Below are 19,675 nucleotides of genomic sequence, written 5' to 3'. Positions count from 1 at the left end.
GTTTTTATTTTTATTTTAAAGAAAAGAGTTTAAGCATATGGTCAAAGGTTCTAAAATTTTCATAAAACCACACTACTTTAACAAACTTAATTGAAATCCTGGAACCACATACCACAGCGTCGCAAGCAGAACTCCAGAGCAAGCGCTTGAGGTGACACCATTAGTCCTGCAGAGGCCGCGGGTATTCCTTCTTTTTTGAAAAATAAAAAGAGAATTGCTAGTCCTCAGTCGCCTGAGAATTGATATTTCTCAGTCGATCTGAGATAGATCACTGTATATATAACATAATAATTCCACTAGAGTAGTACCAACTAATTGGTTCTGTGGCTATCAGCGGAGTCCTTTGTCGGATTCATGAGGTTGTAAGTTTGAGTCCTGTGGCCGCCGTCGTTTTTTTTTTCATTTTTTTTTCTTCCATTTGTTTTTTCTTCTTTATTATTTTCTTTTCTTATTTATACTTTGTTTTTTGTCTCTTGATATTTTTTGTTTTCATTATCCTTTTATAATCGTGCATAAAATTTCAGGTGCAAATTTTTAGGATTGTGCACAAAATTTTGAATCGTGCACAAATTCACGTGCAATTAGAATCGTGGATAAAATTTCACGTGCAATTTTAAGACACACACAAAATTCGCGTGCCATTTTTTGAATTGCCCACAAATTTTGACGTGCAATTAGAATCGCGGATAAAATTTCAAGTGTAATTTTTAAAATCGCGCACAAACACGTGCAATTTTTAGAATCGTGTACAAAATTTCACGTGCAACTGGAATCACGCAAAATTCACGTGCAAGTTTTAAAATCAGACATAAAATTGCTCGTGCAATTTTTAAAATCAGGCATAAAATTTCACTTGCAATTTTTTAAAATCGCGCATAAAGTTTCACGTGCAAGGTTTAAAATTTGATAATCCGAAACCTGTTGTTATTAATGAATTCAACAAGAAAAACAAAAAAAACAAAAACTAGGCTACCTACAAACAAAACCAACACACACGGGCACCCACGCACACACACAAATGCACAAACACGGGAATCCACGCACACCCACACCATGCACACACACGGGCACCCCCACCCAGACACACACGCAGACACACCCGCGCGCGCGCACACACACGCACATGCACACACACGGGCACAGCAGACACACTGAGAAATTCGATCGACTGAGAAATTCGATTTTCCCCAAATAAAAAAAGGGCCATTAGTCCATGATTACATACGTTTTCCTTTCAGTACTAACCACGGCCCGCCTGCATGCATGCATGCATCCGTTTCCACCTCCGCACACCTTGGATCTCCCGGACTCTCCGTCTCGCCCTGCCCTTCCCCCAATCGAATCGAGTTGTTCACTTGTTCTTCGCCCAAGGCCGCGTCGATGCACACATTGCATGGGCAGCTGCTCTGCGCCGTTATTGTTCCGGCCGGCCGGACGGGGAAAGACCGATCGAGTCCGAGGCGCTAATTAGAGGAAGATGAAGGATGACGTGGCGGCCGTGGTGCCGCGGCTGGTGGCGCCCCACGCCCACGAGATCGAGATGTTCTCGCACTACGTCGGTACGTTATTTTATATTCTTCCTGGCTACACATAAATAATTCTTGTTAAAATATTACATGTATAAATTATAAAACGAAAGGAATAGGTTCCGAATTGCGTTATCGGAGGCCAATGTACTCGTCGTTGTTTTCAATTCAGGCCAACTGTGACGACGAATTGAGTTTTACGAGCATTCTTATTCAGCGAGACAAACGCGCGCAGTTTATTTAATACAGTATGATTTATTTTTTCTGAAAATCAGAATGGAAACGTAGCATGTGCAGTACAACTAAAATATCATTTTGATGCATTGCAACGTGTAGTCAGAACTGATATCTCCGATTTGATGAACGGATCTCTGCGTTTCAGCAATTTCTCTGCAGATTGACCTGTTTTATCTTAACATTTCGCAGACGTAATTTAACGGTTCATCTTACAGCCGTTTCGTTAAACACATTTATACTGGAGTACATCAATTTTGTACATCACTCTTTTTTTCTTAAGGGGATTGTACATCACTTTTCATTCCGAGCAATACAAGCAATGTAACCAAGAAGAATGATTGAAACCGGTTTCTGCATTTATCTCCATCTCTTGCTCAATTCAGCAAAGCAGATCGGGTTCGACGATCCGAACGAGTGCCCCCACCTCTGTACAATGGCTTACTATTACCTGAAGAAGAGCGAGGGCTACGAGCAAAATCTTCTCGCCTTCTTCCATAACAACATGAACCCAGACGCCCTGCTCGTGAAGTTCATCGAGGAGCTGGACAGATGCATACTCGGCTACTTCTCCTTCCACTGGAAATGTGCGACTCAAGTAATCACGCAGGTAACTAAAAACTTGCGTTTGTTTTTGTTTTTTTAGAAACACAGTATAAACGCAAACGCTCACAACACGCGCGTACACTCACCCCTATGAACGCACACACGCACGTCCTATCCCTACGAGCACCTCCGAAAGACTGAGCCGGCAAATTTTGAGAAATTGACGAGGTCACCTCAGACGTCTCGCTGCTGACGGGTACGTCACCTATCACTGAAAGCATAGCGCCGGTTAAATCCTGAAATAACCCAAGAAAATGTGACACTCATGTCAAATTTAGTATTTAAATCTGGGTGGGCTGGTTCCACCACAAGGAATCAGACCACCTAAGTTAGGTTCACGAAAAACTTGCGTCGTTTGTTCGTGCAGACGTTTATTTTGAAACAGCTGACGCGTCTTGCTGCCTTTGTCATTCACATATGGGAACTTGCTTAATCGATCAGGTTCTAACAGCAGAGCAACCTAGAAGAAAGCTCAAGAGCATGGTATTGGAGGCCACCAGGTGACCATTTTGACTTGTACTACAAAATGACGACTATTCGCTGATCCCCGATCCGGCACTACATATTCTGCAGGAAGATGAGGTTCGAGAGGGTGACGAGGGAGCTGAAGGTGACTCGGCTCTTCTCGACGCTGATGGAGGAGCTGAAGGTGATCGGGGTAAGCTGCTGCCACGAGAACCAGCCGCACAGCCCTCTCACGGACGTGATGGTTCCGGCGGCGCACAGCGACCGCAGCCCCGTGTTGCTGCTCATGGGCGGCGGCATGGGCGCCGGCAAGAGCACCGTGCTCAAACAGATCATGAAGGAGTGAGTCGTCCTCCGGAGTACGTCGATCCCAGCAGAATCAAGCTCGTTGAACACTGATGGGAATGTGTGCGTGCACAGGGTGTTCTGGTCCTCCGGCGCGTCGGCGAACGCGGTGGTGGTGGAGGCCGACGCGTTCAAGGAGTCGGACGTGATCTACCAGGCCATCAGCTCCCGCGGCCACCACAACGACATGCTGCAGACCGCCGAGCTGGTACGTCCCGTGCTGCACTGTCAAAAGAACTCTCTTGTGTTTGCAGTCTGTACACAACATAAGTCGAGTGACACGACACGGCGCGGCCGGGTGCCCGGGTGCACGCATTTCTTGCAGGTGCACCAGTCGTCGACGGACGCGGCGGCGTCGCTGCTGGTGACGGCGCTGAACGAGGGGCGGGACGTGATCATGGACGGGACGCTGTCGTGGGAGCCGTTCGTGCTGCAGACGGTGGCCATGGCGCGGGCCGTGCACCGGCAGCGGTACCGCATGGGGGTCGGCTACAAGGTCGGCGCCGACGGGGCCACCACGGAGCAGTACTGGGAGCCCGTGGAGGAGGCCGAGGCCGAGCACGAGCACGAGCAGCAGCACGGCGCGGTCGGCGCCAGGGCCACCAAGCCCTACCGCATCGAGCTCGTCGGCATCATCTGCGACGCCTACCTCGCCGTCGTCAGGGGGATCAGGTACTACTCAACTTGGAAACAATTAATCAAGCACGCACGCACGTACACATCTGACACGGGCCATTCAATTCGACTATATATGTGTGTGGGACGTGCGTGCAGGCGAGCCATCATCTCCGGAAGAGCCGTGCGGGTGAACTCGCAGCTCAAGTCCCACAAGCGGTTCGCCGGGGCATTCCGGAAGTACTGCGACCTCGTCGACAATGCCAGGCTCTACAGCACCAACGCCATCGGCGCCGCCAAGGTAAAAATTAAGCTGCCGATCTAAAGCTAGCTAGCTAGAGAGATTGGTTAATTTGCGCTCCCGTGCATGCAGTTGATAGGGTGGAAGGACGGGAGCTGCAGCAGGCTGCTGGTGGACGTGGAGGAGATCGAGCTGCTGGACCGGGTGAGCAGGATCAACGAGGAAGCGGACTGCGTGCACGAGCTGTACCCGGACGGGCACCCCACGGGCGGCGCGGGGTCCGTATGGGAGGACCTGGTGGCGTCGCCGCTGCGGGCGTCCATACAGCGGGAGCTCAAGGCCGCCATCCTCGACAGCGAGGCCTGCTTCCCGTCGCCGTAGCCCCCGCATACCCACACGCGCGCGATCGAGTTGCTGTGTTTGAGATCGATCATCACGACTTCTCAGGGGTTTTATTTTGGTACGTACATTTGGTGAACTAGCTGTAATTAAATTGACAAGTTGTAGTACGGACTACGGAATAAGAGATGGATCCATCAAATCGATGGGCTGTGATCCTTTCTCGCTAGTGCTTCCTAGTTTCTTAGTTACATCACCAGCGTCTTTAATTTCAACGCAGAAAAGGAAAAAGGTTTGCCACTGGTAAAGATTGTTCTTTCGAAATTGCTAATCCTCAGTCGCCTGAAAAATTGGTTTTCTCAGTCGATGTTCTAAGCTGTCAGACCGGACAAGATCCGTGCGGGCGTTTAAGAAGAGTATATGTAGCCTAACAGCTGTACCACAACAGTGTTGATGGATTGGTCTAGTGGTGGTCTTGTGTGTGTTGGGTAGAGCCTAGTGGTTCCATGTTCAAATCCTAACGGACTCGTTTTGGTTTTTTCTTTTATATTTTTTTATCTCTTGATTTTTCTTGTCTTTATATACAACTCTAATTTAAAAAATGTTTTCTGTTTACATTTTTTCATTTGCTTCGTTTGTTTTATTTTTTTTGTTTTCCTTTGACTTGCCTTTTGTTTTCATGGTGACTTCTATTTTTGTATTCCTTTTTTCCATACACAACTCTAGTGTTTAGAGCGAGTAGTTAGGGTTAATTACATGCTAACTTCTAAAAATTTTCAGATGCAAAATGGGTGCAACTATAAAATGTTTCATCTGTAATTTTTTAATATGATACTAGCCGAAAAAATTGCACCTGAAATTAAGTTAAATTTGCACCTGAAAATCAATTTAACTTAATTTCAGGTGTTTTTGAAAATTGCAGTTGAAATTAAGTTTCACATGTTTCAAGTTTTTTTTAACAGAAAATTAAGTTTCAGGTACATGGGTGTGCGTCGTGGAGAACCGACCCGACTTGTACATGGGTGTGAAGCTTGCTTAATATTAGCGCTAGAGTTTTCCTTTTTATGCGTTGTGAGTTGGTACAGCTTGTACATGGACTAATGCATGCTTACTGTACGGCTGATCGATTGCATGGATGGGTCTCGGCCGGAGATGCACATGCACGCGTACAGTCCATCGATCGATCGATCGAGTAGACGGAACATACGTAATACTCCCCGACTGAGAAACGGCGTCGACTGAGCCGTAGTCGTTCTCTTCTTTACAGCATCTCTTTAGCAGATCCCTGATATAGACCCGGTCCTTAGAATAAATGTTGGTTTTATGGATTTGGTAGGAAAAACGACCCAAGTGAATCCCTCGTATTTACGAGAACCTTCTAAAAACTCCCCATAAAAAAACCTTCCCACCACGGTAAGTTTCTGCGCGGAATTTCTCGGTAAACCACATTTGCTTGGAAACCCTTGGTGCGCCGAAGTTTCGGTCCCACGCTTCCACCTGTCCCCGCCCCCGTCGCCTCCCACCATCGCCTTCGATTCCGCGTTAGCACAAGGTCTTTTGCCTTCTGCCGCGCCCATCCAGCACCACTGGGAGCTCACGGCTCGTCGAGTCTCTTTCGCCTTGAGTTGATTCGAGCTCGCGGCCATCATGGATCCGGAGCGCAGCTCCAATTCAGCCGCACCGTCGCAGTAGCCGTTGTATTCGTCCGCGCCGTCGTGGGAGCAGCCGCCGCTGCCTTTTCGGACCCTGACTTGTTCGACCCGAATTCCTGCGAAGCTCGCTCCGGCCGTCGGTTCCCCTTCATGGTGCGGGACATTCATTATTTGTTAATTTATTTGGATTTGTACTATTATTGTTGTATCACGTGATGTTTGCACATTCATGAATTTGATTTATATTGTTATTCTATTAAGATTTTGTTGTCCAAAAGTCATAAATATGCGCTAAAATGCAAAAGCAGGTTGGTATCACGCGGGCTGCGATGTAATAGATCCCGTAAACCTTTACTTTAAAATGAATATTCGTTTTTATGGTAAACGTCTACTAAAGCTATTCTGCCGCAGCCCGCGACTATCGTGCCGAATGCCGCATACTAAAATTTGACATTACGATATCGAAATGGACAAGATTTCGTCTTTATGTAGATCGGACGCCGGACAGCTGAAAATATCGCCGATCCCTACCGCGACCCTTTAATAAAGAGAAGGACTACTGAATTTAACCGTCAGACGGCCTTCGAGGCTGCGATTTTCTCGCTGGAATTACTAGTACCACTGAACTAAACCAAAGTCGCTGGGCAGACGTCCACTTATTTTCATCAGAGAATCGGCGGGGTCCATATGGCACAAGCCGATTGGCCAGGAACAGATAGACCATGGATGCAGGATAGCCTATCCCGTGCCTCACCCAATCCATGTGGCGCTAAACGATTTGCAGCCTCCCTTATTCTCGATATTTTCGCATATCGCCTTAAAAGGGAAACCCCGGCGGACCGGCACACGCGAGCCCAGACCTGAGTCAGACACACTCTCCAGCACCGGCAGAGCAAAGCACAACAACAACAATGGCCACCATCAGCGCCGCCGCGGCGACCACCGTCGTCGCCCGTGCCGTGACCACCCGGCCGCAGGCTCTAGGTACGTGCCTTTCACAGAGTAACAACTGTGTTTCATTTGCACGGACGCCGATGCGCAATGGCTGAGCTGGGAGCATAAAGAAGTAAAGAAAAACACTGTCAATTGATCATGCAGGGCTGCCACAGCTGAGGGCGAGGAGCGAGAGGGTGAGGTGCAGCTACTCCAAGGACGCCAAGGAGGCGACCCCGACCACCAGCGTGCGCGGCGCCGGCGCGTCCCTGCTCGCGGCGGCGGGCGCGGTGACCGCGTCCGCGGCGCCGGCGCTGGCGCTCGTGGACGACCGGATGTCCACGGAGGGCACCGGGCTGAGCCTCGGCCTGAGCAACAACCTGCTGGGGTGGATCCTCCTGGGTGTCTTCGGCCTCATCTGGTCCCTCTACACTGTCTACACCTCTGGCCTCGACGAGGACGAGGAGTCCGGTGGCCTCTCGCTCTAAAGCTAGCCTTCCTCGTTCCCATGTAATAATCCCCGTGTGAGCATGGCGATGATTGGTGTGATGTAATTCCAGACATGGATATTTGTATTTAAGTGTTTCCATTCTGAGAAATGTTTAGGCGGTCAGATGAAGTGCTTGCATCCCTGGATATGTATCGTGCATCTAGCAGTTAATCGGATTGAAACGGTAAAGGACAATTTCAAGCACAGGTTCGAGTTTTCAGCCGAGTTGTTTCTGATTTGCAATAGTATGTTGCATGCACCTAGTTGGCCATATGCCCATATAGTTCTTTGTTTGCTTCTAGTATACAAAACTTCACATCTGCTATTCGATTGAAACCATTCAATTGCCTATCTAATTGCTACAAACAGAATAAATTAATGAATGCTTATTCTTTAGTTCCTTTGCCATCGGGTTTCCTGTGGTAAATACCGACTCCAGAACGACCCCCATTACAACCATCGATTCCCAACTCAAGCAGGGGTTAGATACTGATTGACCGACCTGGCTCATTGTCGCTTGCTTCCGGGCACATTGTGTAGTGTAAAACGGACAGCTCTGATCATGCATGAAGGTGCTCCAGTAAAGTCAAAGAATTGGTGCCTACATGGTCTAGGGGTCAACTCGTACTATCTTCATTCGGTTGAATGTCCTGAGAAGCAATATCTTCTTCAGTGACTTCTGTCTGTTCAGAGATGCTTATGGTTTCCTCAGAAAGTTCTTCAGTGCTTCCTTCAGACAAGCCACCGGTAGCATCAGTCCTCATGGGATCAGAATCAGCAGTTACCACAATAGTTTCATGATGCCAATTTATCAACTTTGTCTTCAAAGGTTCATCGGGTTGGCTCGTGACATGATGAGACATCAATATAACAGCACTTGATTGAGCGTGGACACTGGATTCGACCACATGAGATTCATCAGGGTTCTCGGGACTTTTAGAGTTCTGTTCCACGGAGTTATCACCTTCATCGTAGAACGATATGCCAAGTTTCTGTGCATGAGTCAATCCAGGACAAACTCCCTAACAAAATTATGCATTTAGGTCAGGAAAAAGACTAACAATAAAGGATGCACCTTCCAACCAATGTGTCTGTGTTAGACGATCAAAGTCATAAAGACATAGAAGATCCTCTTAGTAAATATGGTATTCATATTATCAATATACAATAGTAGTACTATAAACAGAAAAATCAAGTCACTCATCTTAATTTACATAACCAACACAGGCATAAGGTTGACATAAAGCATGCATGACACTTCTAACTAAGAAAAAGTCTTAAGTTGCACCGTTGTCAACCCCTCCGACCTTCCATTAAGGATTGGCAAAAATGTGAGGGGTGCTAACAAAACCATTTTATATAATCCATGTTAACAGTTAATATCTTCTCAAAAATGATCACTTTAGGCAACATAATACAATAATCATCCCAATTCCTTTCTTTAAGGTAGAGATACGCATTGCTTAAGAAAATTGCTAATCAGAAATGCAGTAGAGCATACCTTAATGTAACCTCTTGTTGTAAACAAAACATTGGACATTGAATATTTACTGGAAGCAGTTTGTCTGTCATCAAACTGAGTGTTGTTCGCACTTTGGTGCTTACTAGAACTATCACTCTTACTGTAGCCACGGTCTGTACTGCCATTACAGAATGCTCCAAAATAAGAGCAGTGCTCATCTACCAACGCTATCTCAGGAGTAGCAGGTAACAAATGGCCTTCTGTGCTAAATATGTATCTGCAGTCAAGGATACACAGTAAGTTGGATTGTTAGGTCATAAGCAACTGAACTTACCGAATCCACAGTATCATACTTACTTGTAAGGCCCATTTTCAACAATGTTATCAGGGCCTACGGCTAAATCAAAAAGAAGCCAGAGATATTTGACCTGCAATGTGCTGGTAGTTAGATAATTTGATTTAACTGGTAGAGGATAACTTGGAAGAAATATAAGATGCAGGCATGGAGTATGTAATTGTTGTTTTTAAATTCAGGTCAAAAGCTAAACCTACTGATACATTTTTTGGATTCAGGAAATTTTGTTTTAAGGATTTCCAGTTCACTCTTAGTTTAATAGCTTAAGATATCCTACAAGATCAGACTGTAAATGTTTAGTAGCGGACTACTGTCATACTCAGAGGTTAACTCGAGAAAATATAACATCCACATAAGATTTAGGATACATGAGGTAAATGATTATATTTCTTGTCAGAACCTAAATCTATTCATAATATTAGGATTTATGAGAAGAGATTGTTATAAGGTTTTACAGTTCACTCTCGTGTTAGTAGACTACAAGACAAATGACTAAATGATTAGAACTCGTATACTAGGTAATTATATGCATTTTTACCAGCACATGTTAATGTCGTATGTAGTCCACAAAAAACATTATGAGCATGACAGCATTTTATCACCAAAGAATATACTGCATATTTTGATATAGAATCACTCACCGTTTCTGCAAGGAAAAAACTCTCCATGTGGTCATCCTGCTTGTGAGTTTCCACATCTGATATGTGGCAGTACCCGCAAGGACATCTAGCACCATATTGAAGGCTTGCTAGTATATCCCTTCCAACATCAAGGTACCTGTGATAAATATGGAAGGCAAAACATATTATAGGGGGGGAAGTACCATTCACACAAGTACAATAAAATTGACTAAAAATGATTTATAGCTTGCAGGTATCAGTTAGAGGTATTAGATCCTGCAATTCTTTTCGTGGTAATGAAGTGATGGTTTTGCACTTGTAGCTAGACATGAACTGGCTCAACCATCAATACTATCAAAGGTGGAGACTTCTATTATTCACATCAGCATCCATAAAAAGCCAATATATGCAAAAGCCTCACTCAAGTCTCCCATCTTTTTTATTGATGAGAGCAGCTGCATCTACAGGATTAATCTTCACTTCGTAAAGAAAGACGTACTTATAGTCTCTGGTAGCCTTGAATAGCCAATACGTGCTTTCAATCAACTCAGGCCGCAGCGGATAGCTCCTTTGTCCATTCTATGAAACATAGTAAATGGTGAGATTACTAAATTTAATTAGGTGGCAAATACCATCATCTGTACTTCTAACTCTGTGCCACAAACTCATAAAGAAGAGAGAACAATTAACCCTTCACCAACTCATACAATTATGCTAAGGGCATTATATGTCTTTCAGTGTTGATAATTCCATTCCACTGAAGTTAAAGGCTTGCAGTGTCTGAAGGTTTGAGGACCAAACAAATGTATTAACCCATAGAAGGTACAAAAATTGTTCTGTTACCTGAACAGTGGAGGTAGCAAGATTAAATCCTTCTGGAGTGAACCCATATTTTTTCCAGACGCTGAAGAAGGCAGCGTGTGTTCGAATGGCAGGATCAACATCTCCAGCTAAAACCTTAAATCTAAGAAGCATAAGCAATCATCTAAAGTATGTGTTGCAGAGTTAGTATACTTTCTGATATATGACGAATCCAAACCTGAAGTCCTGGCCAGAATGCCTGCAGACTATTGAATAGTGGCCAAACGGTCACTCCAGTATTCATATTTACCTCGACATACCTAGGATGGAATTTTAGAAATTATATTTCAAAATTTAATGTTCAACCGGAAGCAGATAAACTATCTGATATATAAATACAGATAAAGTTGCTCCACATTAACGTGTCAATGCATATTAATTCCAACTTTCGACCTCTAAATAACACGACCTTGCGAACTAGATATGTCCTCAAACATGACAGGCCTACTGTAATTCAGCAGTAGGTTGAATAAGATATTTACCAGAGAACAAAAACAAAAATAGGATTTTTACCAAGGATCAAGATGGAGATAGTGCATGGCAGCTTTGTAAGCCTCTTGAAATATATACAAGTACTCCTCGTCTCCGAACAATAAATATGCCTGTTGATATGAAAATTTTGTTAAAATACATAATATGGAAAGGTCAAGAAAAATGATGAGCCTAGTTTTGTTTATGCTCTATGACAAACATGTATCAAAGACCATTTGATAAATGAATTATATTCAATTCGATGGTATAGTACTGTTCCCCAAAAACATTTGATTTACTGTTCTGGATACCTTCAGAAGATATTCATAGAATGAGTCGATGCTTGTGCCGATTCCAGCATCCTGCAACGAGGGGAAGTTTAACTAACAAGTTTATGGTAGCCATGGAATATCACCAACAAAACTAAAGATTACAGAGAAGAACAAAGTTAAAAGCACATTAGGAAGATTTCTGTATCATGTAATGGTAATTACATTGGTGTACTTGTTAGCACAGTTACTCAAGAAGCAAAAAGTGATGATACAATGGCAGAACGAACATCCTTACAGTCTACTGAAGGACCAGTCATATACTCATATATCAATTTAATAAAATACTACTGTAGAACCAAGGGTGGCTATGTAGACGTGAAACTTGTCTCCGACAATGCTGCATGCCTATACAAATGCTAGGCCTGATACATTCAGTAGTTCGATAACTATCACTGAGATGAGAATGGTTAATACCTTCTGTGTCCATTCACCAGTAAAGACATTTATATGGGCACCAACAAGGTTGAGTTTCGACCTGCGTGACCATATCCCACGCACTGCATTTTTTGTAACTTCCTCAAAAACTGCCATGAGAAGAGTACCAAATTTAACAATGAATGATACAAGTATACAACACACTAATAGTAAGTACAAATGGTCATTGGATGGCATCGCCATCTATAATGACAAAATGAACAAAACTAATGTAAATAAATAACAGAAGGCAACAATAAGAAAAATCAGAATACAGACTAAGAAGGACATATTATCTTAACCATATTTTATTTACCTCCAAATGACAATATGTTCGTAGTTCATGATATACAATCATACAGTATTTTTTTTGTTCTAAACAGCTAAAACTGAATGCTGAACACATACATCCCTAATTCTTTTCCTGATATCATGATTCAATTTAAGACTACAAATGCATGCTAAGATTTCGGAATTACTCAGTTATGATAATCGCGAACCATGTAACGAAAATGTGTGCAAAGTATCCACATGTTCTCTGAAAAAACAATATAATCACAAACCATACAAGTTAATTTTTTGTCCTTGCGAAAGGGAGGAAACAATGATTGGTGGGGATTGCTGCTAGATAGGTAAGCTACTTTCCTAGAGCTGTAACTAATTACTGGTTGCATGCAGTATGCCATACTACCAACATGAAATTAATACGAGTTACTAGATTCCTACAGGTTTGCCATCTTAATGTAAGAAACATACACAACAAGATACAGAGGCCTACAAGAAAAGAGTGCAACAATAATTATATTGCCAATACTAACCAGTGTTATTAGTCAATCGACTTAAGATACCAAATTCCAATGCCAAAGTGCCACCACCAGCTGTCGATGTTATCTGGAGTAACATCCAGAGTTTCAGCACCAAATCTCATAAACTGTTTATGTCCTTTCAATAGGCAGGTACAAATTGTGAAGTTTGAAAAAACTACTTGTACTGATTACCAATCATGAATATGGGAAATTAGGGACAGATGTGATGATATGTCTTACAAAATAATCTACATCAGCAGAAGAAAATTTTAAGTGATACAGAAATTTATATGCCAACGAGATACTCCCTCCGATCCTAAATTCTTGTCGTGGTTTTAGTACAAATTTGAACTAAAACCACGACAAGAATCGGAGAGAGTACTATTTTTAGTGGTTACAAAATCAGTGCAATATTTCAAGGAAAATCATCCCAAAGTTACTGAAACAATACTGCACGAGCACATGGGACCTCTCAGCTAATCTCTACATTATCAATAATTAACATGTGTCTGGACCTTCTGTTTGCAAAACTTTAGAGCCAACAGAAGAAGCTTGCCTTGCTTTCATCATCGTCGACACCATACAATAAATTAACAGATCCAAATGGAATACCTACAAGTTAAGTAGCACTAGTTAGGCACAAGTACAAGGTACATTGCACTACAGTAGGAAATCAGAACACAATACAAGCTAGAAGAGTGCCTTTTCTGTTCAAAATGTTAACATCAGGCAACAGAAAATTCCAACACAATCAATGAAGGGACATAGGTAAGCACATTATCTATGATAATGGACAACATCCAGCACATATATGCTCCAGACTAAAGAGTGCGAAATGGTTCCAGTGCCCACAAGTTCCAACAGATGATCTTTTGTAATTTCCACTTTGCAAACCACCTTTCCTACATAAATCTTTCCTCACACGATGAAATTCAATGATGCAGTATATCAGCAATCAGATTAATGCTTAAAGTCTGAAACAACGATTGTCGTGGTGGAATCACGGCAGATGCCATAGGATGGCTTGAGTTGGGGCCGATGGACGATGGAGGATCCGGAGGAGGGATGGCGCAGTGAAACAACGCACAAAAGTAAAGAACACACAAAAGTAAAGTTCGGAGCCCTCTAGCTGAGGTAAAGCTCCTACTCCTGCCTTGAGTTGTATTGCTTGAGGTGTACAAGAGTTACAATGGTGCTCCTTGAGCTGTGTTGAGAGGAAGAAGAAGAACTAGCTAAGACTTCAATCTGGGAACCCCTCTCTATGGAGGGCTTGGGTCTCTATTTATACTTTTATAGTATCACAGGTGTCTCCCTGCCAGGTGGGGCAGCTCGCCACTGTAGCCACGTTCCCGGGCCCGTCGGGTACTGCCTGTGGTCCCCTCCGGATTGTCCGGGAGGGGACAATGCAGCTTTGTACTTTAAGTACAGTGACGTGGCGCGCACTGTAGCTATGCTCCGGCTTGGTCATCGTCCTTCTACGGCGCGTCACTGTGCAGTCGTCCGGCATGGCGACGTGAGCGCCGGTTGCTTTTCCGTGATTGAAGGGACACAACTTTACTTTTGACCGAAGGACCGGGATATGACCGTTGGCATATCCCGGCTCCAGCCGAGATAAGACAGCCTCTGCCCATCTTGCATTTGCATAAGACAAAGTAGTGATGCCGACATACCTTATATGTGTCGGCCTGTTAGAAGTCGGCTTACGAGTGCCGGCCTATTTTCATATGCCGGCCCGGCTTTTGCTAACTCGGCAGTTGTATGTCGCCATGACCCTACCCGGGGTCATTCCCCCGACACTAGTCCCCGACGTTGTTGCGGTCTGGCAGGAATTGATGTCGGGCCACGACAGTTTCCGAAACAAATAACCACTTGGCGCTAAGACGGATTCACCTTTACCTTATGCCGGTAGAACTTCGATCTCACTCCTAACCAGAATTTACAACTGCCGACATTTGCTAGTCGGTGGAGCATTTCCAACTCGAATTGAGGCTTTCTTGCCAAACTCGAGCTACGCGAGAAGTTAAGACCTCACCGGCATTTATGTCACATGTCACACTTGCTCTGCGAGTTGCCTCGCTAACTGTGTGAAGATAAGGCACGCCACACTGTTGGCATGTCTTTTTAGGCGTGCATGTTGTCTCGTCGGATAGGCGACTGGTCAGGCCATTAAGAGCCCACCTTTTGAAATCCGGCCGTTGCCTTGCCTCCTCATATCCCGGCCATTAGGACCCTGGGTGGAACCGCGCCACCGGGTCGAACTGGGCGCCGTTCTTCGCCGACCGGCACGCCATCGACATCGCCCGCTATGAGGGCCAAGGCGAGCGCCCGCCGCCAGGCCGCTTCAACATCGACGGCCGGCGCCAGTTCTGTCGCGGGCGCTCCGTGGCGGCGGTGCTTGCCTCGCAGTCATCTTCGCCTGTTCCGGCGCCAAAGCCGGAGCCGGAGTGGGCGCCGGCGCCAGATTACAAGCGCTTGGCGCTCGAATGGCGCCAGGACGGCGACCCCGAGGACTTCTCGGGCCAGCGGGCAGCGGAGCGCACCAGCCAGCGCGAGGCCAAGGAGGCAAAACGCCTCGGCCTCGCCATGACGGATGCCGAGGCCGAGGCGTGGAGCGCCAAGGAGGCGGCGAGGGAGGAGGCCGAGAAGAAGAAGGCGGGGAAGAGGCCGGCGCCGGAGGTGAAGGTGGAGCCGATCAACATCGACTCTGACAACTTCGACGAGGCCTACCTCGCCTACTTCAGTGACCTCGACTAGGCGGCCGTTTTTATTTATTTTAGAATTATGTAATAAAAAACTTTATGTTTAATTAAATTTCATCGAGTTTAGTTAAATTTCACGTACTTCATTTAAATTTTGCCGAAATTCAATTTTTGGGGGAGTTGGTATTGGGGGCGCGGCTGGATTATGGCGGAACCCTAAAACAAAAGTCCGCCGACACCCCCCCCCCCCCCCCAAACGGCCTAAAAAACGGCTGCGCCGGACGCCAAATGGGGGGCGCGGCTAGAGATACTCTGTCCATATGGGCCAAGGGCATCTCCAAGGGAAACCCCCAAATTCTCCCCATTTGTCCAAATCTGTATATATGGGGATTCATGAGCCAAATACAGAACCCAATGGGAACCCCCATTTGTCCAAAAGTGGTCCACACCCCCCATTTCTTCCCCAAATTTGGGGAGAATATGGGGAGTTCCCATTTGTGCAAAACTCATCCAAAACTTGTCCACTTGTCTTCTTGGCCCACATGTCAAAGACTCATGAAGAGATAAATGGGGGGTTACCATTGGACAACTTGATATTTTGCCCACCCCCATTTGTCCAAAGACCCCTCAAATGGACAAATGGGGAGGACAAATGGGGGCTCACCCTTGGAGATGCCCTTTCTGCCTTCTCCGCTTCCACATCTGCATATCTCCATCTCTCCAACGAGTGCCTCATCCACCTCTGCCTGTTACCACTGCCACCCCTAACCAGCGCCAGGGCCTCCCACCCCATGTCAGTAACTCAAGTACTTGACTCTTCTGCCTCTGTCTGTTTTCCTCTGCTCCGTCTGCCTCTGGTATGCTCTGCTTTGCAGTTTGGACTGATGCTTGGTAATCTGCTCCTCCTTCTGCTTCTGCTCTGTCTTGACTCTTGATGTACTGATTCTGCTCATCTATCTTCGATTCTTACAAGATATAATCACTCCTAACACAAATTATTTGTTTTGCATCAATACAAATTATTTCTTTGTTGTATGCTTATGCGTAAGGCCCGCTGCAAATAGTACAAACAATACACTAGATGACTTGAAACCTGTAGCCGGCCTTCCTAAATCCCCTCATGACTGGTGTGCTCGACTCGGGTCGATTGGTCACGAGTCATGACTAGTTGCCAACTAGTCTGACTCAACTCCGCGATTCAAAAACCTTGCTCTGGCCATCAAAAGTGGAATTGGACATCAGTAGCACAGGTTTCCAGTGGCAAAGACAACAGCTGGCAAACTCAGGTGGCCAAGATATTGCAAACTGAGAGTGTGTGTGATGAAACATGATTTCCCCTGCAACTAGGTCTAGTACCACCACCTCCAAAACGTGAACATAGTTATGTTGCATGAACAGTTTAAATAAAGGGATCAAGATGTCTGACATAGTGGTGTGATATAACATAACCCACTCCAAAATTTTACAAATAGAGAAAGTACTGAACCTGTAGGAGTGTCAAATGCAGGTAACAACCTCTGGGCTAAGTCAACAGCCAAATGAAGCAACTGGTCATCGTAAGATTGGATTCTCATACCCTGTCAATGAGAAGCTAAATCAAATACTGAACACTTGAACCATAAAAAACTTCAAATTTTACCAGAAAAATAAACTTCAATTAATCAAAACTAATTCAGATATACATTACAAGATAGTAGCACTTGCAAACCATGTGCCCATGCAAAGCCACAGACACGCTAACAATGGTGTCAATAGTAGGTAACTAGGTATGCATATATTAAGATGGTCTTACAGAACAAGATCAGCTTTGCAGCGCGGCTGCTGCTTCAGTCAGATTTTCAAGTCGTACTTTAGTATTCAATTCACAGTTTGCAGCAATATCTATTAGTACATACTTTTCATTTCATACTAAAAATACTGTTACCAAGAAATAAATACAAATAAATAAATATCACACCAAAAATGAGATAGGATTAATCAGACATACGGTGGCATAATCACTGGCAATCAAGTGAGCTGATAACAGACCCCCAAGGATACGAATATTGGTTTCAAAAACTGAAACGGTTTTGTTCTGCATGCACAGAGGAAAAATGATTACACAAATGGTGAGCGCTCTAAACAACAATCAATTGTTAATAAACTGACTCATAAATGCTGTAACCGAAGAAAGCATTCTGAATTGTACACATTAACCTTCAGACAAATACAACAAGTTCACTAAGTAGAAGTAGAAAAAGATCAAATATCATGAATTGGTGACGTATCTACACAGCAGATATGGGTTAACATTAATTAGATTTGTAATTGGTGAAACGAGATTCACTAAATATCACACATGTTTACTTACAATATCAAAGCGGACGTTCTTACCAACCCACTCCACACCAGCACCAAATTTCTCCTTATCACCTAGTAAAGCCAAGGTATCCAAAGAGTCAATCTGTTCAATAAAGTTTACTCATAAATGATGATAATCCACTAAGGTAACATATGTTAAAAATATATATGAGGAATAGGTTGCTTGATTTCTTACAAGAGTAAGTGCATAACCACCAAGGGAGTCTTCTCCTTTGCAACTCAATGGTCGCAGTTCATCAAGTGGAAAAGCATGTTGCATGTACCCATCAAATGCATGATAGAACATATCTTTCACCTACATAAATGATGGGCATATACTACTGTATCAGTGTATCTTTAGCATCTAAACACAAATTATGTTAAGAGGGAGCATTAACAAGTCGACAAGCCTGTTCTTAAGCCATTTGTAGATTAGGAGTGTTTATTGCCACTGCTGTCAGTCAAGCCAAGGCTATGTTACAAACATGATTTCTTATTGAGTTCACACACGGCATGTGTTGTCTCGCTTATTTTATCCTACCATCAAGAACATCACCAAAATGTGGACCAAACAAGACTCTTGCTTGATAAATGCTTCATCAAAAGCTAATTTTAAGAAGAAAAAATAGTATGAGAAATTCGGAGAAAAGAAAGCAAAGTTGGTGACTTCAGACAATGAGGCATGCCTCGGAACAGCCCTATAGAAAGAAAACATATATATCTACCTTTGAAAAGCCATACAATGGCCCCAAATCTGATCCTCAAAAACAGCATTATCAAGTTGAGCCCAAAATGATTCAGTATAAGCCAATTCAACAGCAAATGTTCACCAAATGCCTTCGTAGGCATTTTAGATTCCATTTAGGGATGACTCTTACCCCTCATGGGGATTGCCACCTCAACATCAATAATAGTTGCTTCAAGTCCGAGGCAGTAGCTCTGCTAACGCAATCTTATAACTAACGAAAATGCCAAATTCAAACCTGCGCTGTGGTAGTTTTTTTCCACTAAAATAACCCTGGATAGTACACATTCCCCACAAGCATAATCGACAATTAGAAGTAAAATAAATGGAAACTTTCAGTAAAACCGCCAGAAGCATCCATGAATCAAACAGATGCGCTCCAACAGGAACACTAATAATGCCTTATGATCATCTCACGCTAGGCATGAGAAACCAAATGCTCCAAGTATTGAATTCTCGAAAGTCAATCCGACCACCTTGTAAACTGCTTCTAACCAGTGAAACCAAGTAAACTGATCGATCCGATGAGCCAAACACCAGATTACAGTACCAACTCGCACAGCAAGCACTGCACCGTTGCTTGCAATCGAACTGAAGAAAACGACACCACTCAGCAACTCGCATCGAGCCGAAGTGTACCACACTCGGCGGAAGCAGAATTATGGAACTAGCTACTACGTATTAAGCTGAAGAAACTGCAGCTAGGAGTGGCGGATCTGAGGGGCGGGGATACCTCGTCCCGTAGCCGGCGCGCCTCGGAGGGCGTGACGCCATCGGCTACGGCGGCGCCGGTGAGCAGGGCGACCGCGAGGAGGGCCGCGGATAGGCATAGGAGGGGGGAGCCTTGGCGCCGCAGCCGCATCGTGTTCGGGTCTGGGGCTCTGAGCTGGGACGAGCCCGAGAGACCAGGGGTGTGCGGGAGCCGGGAGGCAGGGATAGGATCAAAGGGGTTCCAAATTTCTTGCTTCCAGGCTCCAGCGTACAAACACGATTCAAGGAGACGTGTCTCGCCACACAAAGAAAACCCAATAAAACTTCTCCGGTATAAAGCACGGTATCCATCTATCTTTCCGAACAACCTACATAGCTTTGACAGATCGATCGCTTCTGTTGTCTCCACGAGA

The 19,675-nt window shown here is 44.6% G+C and overlaps 3 protein-coding genes across 4 annotated transcripts; 2 read left to right on the top strand and 1 right to left on the bottom strand.

The window, feature by feature from the left end:
- The first annotated feature begins 1,516 nt into the window (after positions 1-1,516).
- On the top strand, positions 1,517-4,509 carry LOC100839909. Its single transcript, XM_003567119.3, has 8 exons — positions 1,517-1,559; positions 2,147-2,370; positions 2,808-2,866; positions 2,940-3,173; positions 3,252-3,384; positions 3,502-3,848; positions 3,951-4,092; positions 4,165-4,509. Exons 1-8 carry the CDS (start codon positions 1,541-1,543, stop codon positions 4,411-4,413), a joined length of 1,407 nt encoding a protein of 468 aa, XP_003567167.2. The 5' UTR covers positions 1,517-1,540; the 3' UTR covers positions 4,414-4,509.
- Positions 4,510-6,834: 2,325 nt separating this feature from the next.
- LOC100846816 (photosystem II reaction center W protein, chloroplastic) lies at positions 6,835-7,666 on the top strand. Its single transcript, XM_003569885.3, has 2 exons — positions 6,835-7,007; positions 7,122-7,666. Exons 1-2 carry the CDS (start codon positions 6,935-6,937, stop codon positions 7,442-7,444), a joined length of 396 nt encoding a protein of 131 aa, XP_003569933.1. The 5' UTR covers positions 6,835-6,934; the 3' UTR covers positions 7,445-7,666.
- A 23-nt stretch (positions 7,667-7,689) lies between these two features.
- Positions 7,690-19,572, bottom strand: LOC100846508 (alpha-mannosidase I MNS4). Of its 2 annotated transcripts, none has more exons than XM_010234110.3 (17): positions 19,285-19,572; positions 18,003-18,122; positions 17,840-17,878; positions 17,454-17,540; positions 16,953-17,043; positions 13,324-13,379; positions 12,780-12,852; positions 11,962-12,071; positions 11,527-11,577; positions 11,258-11,346; positions 10,923-11,004; positions 10,727-10,840; positions 10,383-10,462; positions 9,905-10,040; positions 9,266-9,336; positions 8,948-9,185; positions 7,690-8,468 (listed from the first exon to the last, which is right to left on the bottom strand). In XM_010234110.3, exons 1-17 carry the CDS (start codon positions 19,411-19,413, stop codon positions 8,064-8,066), a joined length of 1,971 nt encoding a protein of 656 aa, XP_010232412.1. In that variant the 5' UTR covers positions 19,414-19,572; the 3' UTR covers positions 7,690-8,063. The 2 variants fall into 2 exon arrangements, with proteins under 2 accessions (XP_010232412.1, XP_003569932.1); XM_003569884.4 differs by having other exon boundaries at positions 17,817-17,909; positions 19,285-19,571.
- Positions 19,573-19,675: the final 103 nt, after the last annotated feature.

Source organism: Brachypodium distachyon, chromosome 2, assembly GCF_000005505.3.
Source record: "Brachypodium distachyon strain Bd21 chromosome 2, Brachypodium_distachyon_v3.0, whole genome shotgun sequence".
NCBI classification, from domain to species: Eukaryota; Viridiplantae; Streptophyta; class Magnoliopsida; order Poales; family Poaceae; genus Brachypodium; species Brachypodium distachyon.
Note: the sequence above shows the minus strand (reverse complement) of the source record. Positions and strands in the feature narration are given on the sequence as shown.

Excerpts from the sequence above, each read along its gene's own strand:
- LOC100846508 (XM_003569884.4), bottom strand. The coding sequence starts at position 19,413 with ATGCGGCTGCGGCGCCAAGGCTCCCCCCTCCTATGCCTATCCGCGGCC. Across the intron at positions 17,541-17,816 it reads AGAACGTCCGCTTTGATATT|AACAAAACCGTTTCAGTTTT; the intron begins GTAAGTAAACAT and ends CTGTGCATGCAG. Across the intron at positions 11,005-11,257 it reads TATCTCCATCTTGATCCTTG|GTATGTCGAGGTAAATATGA; the intron begins GTAAAAATCCTA and ends ATTCCATCCTAG.
- LOC100846816 (XM_003569885.3), top strand. The coding sequence starts at position 6,935 with ATGGCCACCATCAGCGCCGCCGCGGCGACCACCGTCGTCGCCCGTGCC. Across the intron at positions 7,008-7,121 it reads CACCCGGCCGCAGGCTCTAG|GGCTGCCACAGCTGAGGGCG; the intron begins GTACGTGCCTTT and ends TTGATCATGCAG.
- LOC100839909 (XM_003567119.3), top strand. Across the intron at positions 2,867-2,939 it reads ATGGTATTGGAGGCCACCAG|GAAGATGAGGTTCGAGAGGG; the intron begins GTGACCATTTTG and ends CATATTCTGCAG. Across the intron at positions 4,093-4,164 it reads ACGCCATCGGCGCCGCCAAG|TTGATAGGGTGGAAGGACGG; the intron begins GTAAAAATTAAG and ends CCGTGCATGCAG.